Source organism: Parambassis ranga, chromosome 14 (assembly GCF_900634625.1).
Source record: "Parambassis ranga chromosome 14, fParRan2.1, whole genome shotgun sequence".
NCBI lineage: Eukaryota > Metazoa > Chordata > Actinopteri > Ambassidae > Parambassis > Parambassis ranga.
This window is the reverse complement of record NC_041034.1, coordinates 2,352,019-2,361,306: the sequence shown is the minus strand read 5'-3', so window position 1 is coordinate 2,361,306 and position 9,288 is coordinate 2,352,019. Positions and strand designations below refer to the sequence as shown.

At 43.4% G+C, this 9,288-nt stretch overlaps 1 protein-coding gene across 1 annotated transcript; it reads left to right on the top strand.

Annotated features, from left to right (window-relative positions):
* The first annotated feature begins 4,635 nt into the window (after positions 1–4,635).
* On the top strand, positions 4,636–8,163 carry pou4f4 (POU class 4 homeobox 4). The gene is made up of 2 exons (XM_028421502.1): positions 4,636–4,971; positions 5,900–8,163. The coding sequence occupies exons 1-2, from the start codon at positions 4,852–4,854 to the stop codon at positions 6,824–6,826; spliced, it is 1,047 nt and encodes a 348-aa protein (XP_028277303.1). The 5' UTR covers positions 4,636–4,851; the 3' UTR covers positions 6,827–8,163.
* The last annotated feature ends 1,125 nt before the right edge of the window (positions 8,164–9,288 follow it).

Here is a 9,288-nt window from a genome sequence, read left to right as displayed (position 1 = left end):
TAACAAATAACCCTGAGAAGAGCAGAATAACTAAAAACTGGGGTGACCAAATGTCTCTGCTACAGGTTAAAGCCTGAAGCATGGTCGAATCCTTTAATGACTCAACAAGAAATATAAAAAAATACACAACATAAAACTGCTAAAAACAGGTTGCCAAAAAATAAAACACAACCCTTACTAAACCAGACCCTTGAAATTCCAAAGGGGATAGCTTGTCCTGGTCACTTGGTGAAAGTACCATCAACCCACATGGAGACAGCATTTTGTAGTCATTTCACTCAGTTTCACTCCATTTTTCCTGCAGTAAGCCAAAACTCAGAACCAGCAAGAGGAAAAAACACATAGTAAACAGTAGTTTACTTCTGTTTGATCTACACATTCATTCGACTGCCAACCAGCAGAAGGCAGAGCTACAAAAGGTACACACACATCTGTAAAACTCCATGTAAGATCAATGCAACATGCTGAAACCTTTGGTCTGGATCATGACGCACACGTGCATGTGTGCCAGCATGGTGTGTTTTCGAGGCATCCAAGAGGTGACCCTCTGCACTCCCCTGGTAGAAATACACTCCAAGTTTATTTTAGCACTCAGCAGAACAGAGTAGACCTCCACTGTATTTGAGCGTAGCAAATAGTCCATTTTAAAAACATCATGCACGAGCTCCGGATCACACGTCACTTTAAAATAAACATTAAGTTATGACCTGTAAGAGGGATCACCCAGAAACCACCACGGATAAAAGGATCATTTTGGAGCACAAAGTGGGAAAAAAAGCTTCTGAAACTTTTAGGTGAGATCATGATCTCATGAGTCTAACGGGCAGTGCTCCACTTCTGATACACCCCTGGTAGAACTTAAGGCCGCTCTAAGCTGGTAAAAAACCAGGGATTACACCGAGAGCTTTGCAGAACCTGATGAACAACAACGTCACGTCACTTAAAGTTGCTCAATCAAACACCACTGGTGATACAGGATTGAGTTCGTTGTCTGTCTTCTCATCACTTAAAGCTAAGCGAAGCAGAAGGAGGGCCTACCGCAGCCTCTCACTCTGTTTCCTTAAAGAAAGGCAAACCACAAGAGGCAGAGGCCTTTTTCAAAACCTGCAGGGGCAGGTGAAGTGCGGAGAATCTCTCCCAAAGCGAACCCTACTAACCTTTTCTTCCAGCCTCGTGTCTTTAATTTGTACTGGCAGACAATGAAATATTTACAAGGAACCCTACAGGCAATTACATTAAAAGAGTGTGGTTAGACACCACCTACCCTTCGGCGGGGCCCCCTCGGTGAGAAGCAAAGGCCGGTTTGGTGAATGGTCACAAAGTTTACAACGTCAGATTTTACTCACTATCAATAATTCAGAATTAGAAGAAGCATAAAGGGGGAGGAAAGGAGGACAGGAGTGAACAGGAACGTAGGAGAGGAGAGGAGGAGGCAAAGGCAGGAGGAGGGAGCAACGTGTGCGCTCAGACTGCGGTGGATGGCGGCGGAAGGCTGCACTTCAGTGTCCATTTGCTAAATGTGGCAGAAATACACCGTGTGGCGGCCATGTTCTGTTCACTGAAAGCTTTGCTGGACGTTTGATCTGAGCACACGCAGCCACCCATGCATAGCTGCACATATACAGTACACACACGTTTAGTTCATCCGTTTTTTTTCTGTCCAAATAGTGCAACATAAAAGCTGCTCTAATGGTTAAGTTGTGCGTACACACACCAACATCTGCAAACAAGTTGTCAAATTCAGTTTTAGCAAATGTGGCAGGTAGACTTGAAATGGTTCTTCATGGTTGTTTCTTCACTCTTTGACCCAACGTGACCTGGATTAGTCTTCACACACACCAACAGCTGGAACATTAAAAAACAGCCTTGAGAATCACCTGGTTTCAGAAGGCCCTGCACTGGTTTAGCCTGCGACCTTCAAACCGGAAGTACACTCTATCCCTGATCCTGGTCCCCAATCAGGTCAAGAACACACCAGAACAACACAACCACTGTGCCTCTTGTGCTGCAGACCAGATTTCAGAAAACACCTAGTAACCAATTTTTAATAGACATTTTTTAGCATATGCATGACTTCACCTTAGAGCACTGCTTTCTAACCCAGACCCAGGTTTAGCATATGTTCCAAACCCTGTGAGCTTACTCTATCCCTAACTGGAGAGATCTGCATCTACAGCAAATTAATTCTAACCCTAACCAAGAATAATGACACATAGCTTATTGGGATAATGGGAGCAACACAGGTGTAATATTTATAAAACTTAAGGGTTAATCTGGTTACTTCTGTGCAACATGTGATGAGTGTAAAGTTTAAACTTTGCCTCTGACTGCCTCTTTCTTCTTCCACCCTTTCATTCCCTCCTACCCCAGCTGGACTCCCTTCATTTTGTCGCCACCCTGGTGTCGGCTTCCCAGAGGAGCGTCCTGCCTGCCGGCGCCCCAGCATTGGCGGAGTGATGTATATTTGATGAGCGGGTGCTGTGGACCCTCTGGAGGGCCGCAACGACTACAAGCGGGACAATAGGGCTCGCTCAGGTTTCCTGCTGGCTGTCACCGACACTGCTTGCTCTTTTTTATTGTACGCAGAGCCAGTGAGTCAGGGCTGGAGTTTCAGCCAGGACTGCAGACTGAGAGGCAGAGTTACAGCAGGGAGCCATGTGTTCAGCTCTAGAAAACAGTGGAATAAACATGTCTTATAGCTTAACGGAGATGTTTTAACACCTGTCATTTTAAAAGGATCAAACAATTTGATTAAAAGACGCCACAGGTGCTTAAACCTGAAGTCTGTGATGTGGGGGTGACATTTAAAAAAACACAATACCTTTGCCTCTTTTTGTTCATCTACTATTTACTCATTTTGGGTTTTTTTTTTTCGTTTTTTAACAGTTTTAGCTTCTTTTCCTGCCCCTTCCTACACTGTTATAGCTCTGACTACACACACCGCTTTGTTAACGAACTTTAGGGCAGGTAACTGTACTGTAAGGTCTGTTGGTCCAAATCCAGAAAGTGTTAGGGAACGTACACCTGTAAAAAAGTACAAACAGTGCCATTTGTTTGCACGTTATTAATTTTGTATATATTATATTATTGCTTAGAATATTATTGCTTTGAGTGCAACAACCTAGGGTACAAAAAACAAGTGGAAATTTGGGGATCTAAACTATTACACACAAGTCAAATTAAGGCTTCCATGGAAATTTTGTGCAATGATGAGTACTCAAAACGTGCAAACATCAAAAATTAAAAACAAAACAAAGCTCTAAACTGCATTTGATTTACAGTTTTTGCAAAAAAAAGTAGCATTTCTGAACAAAATGCAGATATAAGTGTCAATTATTTAGCTGAAGTCACCATGCATCATTTTTTTATTATAAGGAAATGTGTCTTACCTTTGAAAAAAATCAATCTGTGTATTTTTCACATTTTATTTTAAATTACTATTATTATTATTATTATTATTATTATTATTGGTAATAAAACAAATCCCTGTCCAGCCTCTGACCCCTCCCACTCTGTGAGGCCCTCTAGGTGATTACCGCCTTGATTATTCCGTCATATTGCGCGTCAGTCCGCCGGAAATCCCCCCTTCTTTTCCCTTTTTTTTTTTTTTGATTGACAAGCTATGGCCCGCTGACCCCGCGCGGTTCATGTGTAAATATTTTATCGTCTGCTGCTTGCGCTCTTTAGTTGCCGTTCAGGCCTGTTTATTCTTTAATTGAGAGACGTATAAGTGTGTGTGTGTGTGTGTGTGTGTGTGTAGGAGAGGGGGATGTCCCGCACTACAGCCACAAAGTAAATGAAGCATGATGATTAATTAATGTATTAATTGCTAAGAAAGTGAATGGCAGAGGAATCCCTGCACGTCTGCTATCAATTAATGATCTGAAGTGAAACTCTCCCTCTGTTTTCCTCTCAAGCTCTACACACCTTAGACAAATACAATACAAATAGAATGTTCAGAAAAGATGAGCCACAGTATGAGCATCATGATTAACAAGAAAAATACAGTAGCGACTCTGCTCTGCTGTTGCATTTTTAAGATCTCTGCAACACTGTTAAAACAAGATGTGTTGGTATTCCAGCATAAGGTCCTGTCAGAGGCTGCAGGGCAAAGAGTCAACTGTACATTTAAATATGTAATAAGATGTTTACTTTAAGGCCTGTTTACATTTATATTTAAATACTTGATGGCTCAAATTTAATACAGTATTTATGTAAATGCAGGTGAATCATCTTTAAGCAATATTCGCTTTATTATAACCCTGAAATCCACAAACAAACGCACCTGAACAAGCAAATGTATGAAGGCTTTAAATCCACATTTGATCCAAGCGGCTAGATTTTAAAGATTTGTATTTACTCCACTTCAAGCCACGTTGTATCGATTTTCATATTTTTTTAACGAATATTTTTCAGCAGTGTAACCACAAAGCATCCAGCCTCGTTGCTCCTTACAAGCCTGGCCAGGCACGCTTGGAGGCGTGGCTACGAGACGACTATTTCCAGGCGATTGGCGGATGCGTCCAGAGGGAGGGAGTGAGGATCATCCAATGAGGAGGAGGGAGCGAGGCGAGTGGTCCAATATAGGCGCTGGAGGCAAGGAGCATCTTTATTATAGAAGTCATACACGGGGAGGCAGAAGACCCGCAGGAAGTCTCGGAGTTATCTTTTTCTGTTTTTTAAAGCTGACTGCACCTACAGCCACTTCAGGTTTCATTTTTTTCATCCAAATCTATCTGCGTCTGGCAGGTGTAGATCATTTTCCTCTTTGAGGCGTTTCTTTTTTAGAAATTCACCAAAACGGAGCCGAACGAGGAAGACGGACAACGACCCTCCCTCACTTCTGCAATCATGATGTCGATGAACAGCAAGCAGCCTTTCAGTATGCACCCCATCCTGCACGAACCCAAATACACCCCGCTGCACTCCAGCTCGGAGGCCATCCGCAGAGCCTGTCTGCCCACACCGTCGGTGAGTCACAGCAAATTCACTCCTGCCAAAAAGTTTGTCACATAAAACATCTTGTGTGGAAAAAAAATGTTTAACTTTGTTTCACAAATGAGTTTCTAAATGGTTCTATCTGGGTTTAAACCCATGCGTAAAGACGCACAGCAGACAGACGCACTGCACTTACACGTTTCAGTGATTTGCTATTATTGATACATAAAACGTCAACTTACGTACATCAGATTTCGGTTATTAAAGTCAAAATAAAAGTGCTACAAAAACATATTTTAACAGACTCTTTAAGATGTGGGTACTCAAGTGTCAGATCCAGCAGCAGACGCAGAGCCGAAACTCTCTGCTGCGTAAAGAACCCAGGCAGGTGTGGGTGATCCAGCCAAAAGCGGAAAAAACGCACCGTGGACTCTCTGAGCGCCTGTTATCTCATATTGTCCCATTCATACTCAAACTCACACCCGTCTCATTTCATTGTCCGCAGAAATTATTCAGGAGATCGTAAATATTAATTTTAAATGAATATCATTCCACGCTGACACACTTTCTAGGCGTTGGACATACACGGGTATGTATTAGATTGCATTGTTTGGATACTAAGGGACGAAGTTGAACTTTATTTAGTTTATTTAGCGTAATAGTCGAATGGTGATAATAATTAAATGTTTAAACGTTTATTAGCATCTAAAAAGTAAAATAAAGTTCTGATAGTTTTAATAAAAAAACATGTTTTGTTCGCTTTAAACATGTTTTATCAACATTTATTTTACTAAAATAAAACAGGATGCGTTTGAAATTGAAGTTCTAATCTTAATTTGAAGATGGTTCATGCCTAAAAGAACTGTGAGGCAAAGTTAAGGCCCCGTTTGAAAATGAAATGAATTTAAGTGCTGATTATTGGATTCTCCTGCTAACCGGCCTGACTCTGCTCCTCCCGCAGCTTCAGGGCAACATCTTCGCCGGCTTTGATGAGACGTTGCTGCAGAGAGCCGAGGCTCTGGCTGCTGTGGACATTGTGACCCAGAAAAGCCACCCTTTCAAGCCAGACGCGACCTACCATACCATGACCACAATGACCAGCATGACCTGCACCCCGACCTCATCCTCCGCGCACCTGCACCACCCCTCGGTGCTCACCTCCCACCACCACCCGGCGCACCACCAGCCGGCACAGGGCTTGGAGGGCGATTTGCTGGACCACCTTACACCGGGTATTTCTCTGGGAGGCATGCCCGGTTCAGACGTCTGTTCCACCGCCTCGCATACCGCCCACGCCGCCCACATGTCTGCTATTAACCACATGCAGCACCACCATCACCCGCAGTCCATGAACATGCACCCGCACGGGCTGGGCTCCCACAGTTCCCTGGGGGTCGTCGGCGGTGACGCAGAGCCCGATCCCCGGGAGCTGGAGTCGTTCGCAGAAAGGTTCAAACAAAGGCGGATCAAACTCGGGGTGACCCAGGCGGACGTGGGAGCAGCCTTGGCCAACCTTAAGATCCCGGGGGTGGGATGTCTGAGTCAGAGTACCATCTGCAGGTTCGAGTCCCTGACTTTGTCACACAACAACATGGTGGCCCTGAAGCCAATCCTGGAGGCCTGGCTGGAAGAGGCGGAGCGGGCGCAGAGGGAGAAGATGGCCAAGCCGGAGATCTTCAACGGGGGCGACAAAAAGAGGAAACGCACGTCAATCGCGGCCCCGGAGAAGCGTTCCCTGGAGGCTTATTTCGCCGTGCAGCCGAGGCCCTCATCGGAGAAGATCGCTGCAATCGCCGAGAAACTGGACCTGAAAAAGAACGTGGTCCGGGTTTGGTTTTGCAATCAGAGGCAAAAGCAGAAACGAATGAAGTTTTCTGCAACGCACTAAGACCAGCACACCCGCGGGCCTCTGCCCCGTTCACACAAAAAGACAAATCAGAGACAAGCTGCTGCTGCTGCTGCACACTGTCAGAAAAACAAGGTACACCGCTGCGCCTTCTGCTGCCGGGGCAGGCCCTGTGCGCCACGCACACCCACCCAGCGGCCCGTGCGCACTTACGTAGAGCCTCATTTTTCCCCCACATCAAGTGTTATAGTGCGGTTTTTATTTTCCAGGTAATAATCCCTCACATTATTTGAATTCTTTATTTATTGAATGGACTAAAGCAGCTTTTTTTTTTACTTTCGTGGGCACCACCTGAACTCCAGCTGTGGAAACACACAGGCAGCAACGTGTTGTTTGTTTATTTATTTATTTGTTTGTTTGTTTGTTTGTTTTTGGATGTGGGACACAGTTCAGTCTGGAACACTTGTCTGGATACAACGGTGTACCTTCTTTTATTCTGACAGTGGAGACGGAGCACGGGGGGAGAAAAAGACTGAGACCCCTCACATCTTTTACGCTTCTCCACAGAATAGGCCGAGTTAAATGTGGCAGAAAAAAAACAGAGAGGGGGGGGTATTCTCGGTCTCATTCATTCATATGGCAATTATTGTACAAAAAAAATAAGAATAATAATGTCGGGAATCGAGGAATAATACTTATTATCCTCCTTAGCCGAAATAGCTTTTTTATATTTATCAATGTACATATCTGTGAATAGATTGCACCTCCGCGTGTGGAAAAGCTCGTTGAAATGTATTGAATTTTCGCTGTCCTTTCTCCCAGGTGTTTGTTTGAATAGTTTTTGGGGACAGATCAGACCTAACGAGTCGATCTGAGGCGAATTGATGAGGCACACTGATAAAGATAAACTGTAATCCGATGCATGGTTTACGCGTAAAGTGGAGACAGACAGAGAGAGAGAGGGGGAGAGAGAGAGAGAGCGAGGGGGTGTGTTTTCTGTGGCTCCAAAAATTATGACAAAAAATAACTCCCCCCCCACCCCCAAAGTGAATGCATTGCAATAAGAAGAAACCCACACACACACACACACACACACACACACAAGCACGAATACACGCATTCACACGGTATAGCTGTGTGTCTACCTCATTACGCAAGTGTTGGCACGTTCATGGTGATTTAAATACACAATCACACACACGTTAAAATGAGTAGATTCTTTTTGTTGGTTTGTTTTTGAATGTGTTTTTTTTATTATTTTTTTGGTTCCTCTGCCACTGGTGAATTAGGCCTATAGAAGACTCACTGATGTGTAAACCTGTTGTATGTTCACTGCAATGATGCTTTGACAATCAAATTACTGTTATAGGTTGTTAAATCCCCCCCTTTCTGTGTCCTCATGAAAACGTATTATTATTATTATTATTATTATTATTATTATTATTATTACTGACACCTTTGTGGAGCGCACTTTGTAGATATTCTGATGAAAGGAAATAGTCGGCCTTATTTATACATATTTTTTCAATTCTTTAATTTTTTTTTTCTTTATATTTATTTGAATTTATTTAATTTATTTTGGAGAAGAAAAAAAATATTCATTTGTGAAAGTGTGCTTTAAATGTGTCTGTGTAAGCGACAGAAGCTGAAATAAACCGTGCACGTTTTACTTGATGTTCTGAAAGTTTTTCTTTTGGTGATTAAAAACAAAAATGAAGAAGAAGAAGAAGAAGAAGAAGACCGCCACGCCGCAGAGCAGGCGTGTGTTTGCTGATAGAGGTGTTAATAGTCCTCTTCTTTATATAAAGAAAGAGATAGATTTAATGGAGCCGTGCAACATGAGCTTTGAACAGCAGTCTGTGTGTGTTGCTGTCTCTTGGATACAGCGTGTGTGTGTGTGCGCGCACAGAGGAGAGCAGCTGCTGCTCTGAAACGGGAGAAGCCTGGAGGTGAAGGAGGTCCGTCTGAAAGCTGCTTCCCAGCGGTGATGAATAGGATTTGATACTTGAGTGACTCTAATATTGATCAACTTTGCCGGGTATGAAGACTACACGGCTCTATCGCATCAAGGAGGACGCGCGGCGGCAGGCCTCCCTGCCTCCCTGCCTCCCTGTCTGAGGCAGAAAACACACACAAGCACCTCTGAGGGCGGAGCCAGGAGCCACCTCAGTCCTAAAGTTTCGAAACTTTTTAAATCGAATCAAATCGAATAAAAACGAAGGTCTGTACGCGCGGATGCAGCAGCCATAGGAAGGATACAGTTTATAGGGATGCACACAGACGTCACATTAAAAAAAAATTCCTCTCAGGCATGCCAAAAAAATCCTAAAATAAAATGCTAATATAAAAATAAAAACATAAACGTATATTTTAAATAATGTTTTCTGCCTCTATTCAATGTTTAAACCCTTTTTAAAAATGCAGAAAACACCTAATTTCAGCTAAATATTTATGTTTTACACTCATTTTACAACATCACAGAGACGTGTGTGTGTGTCCCTCCT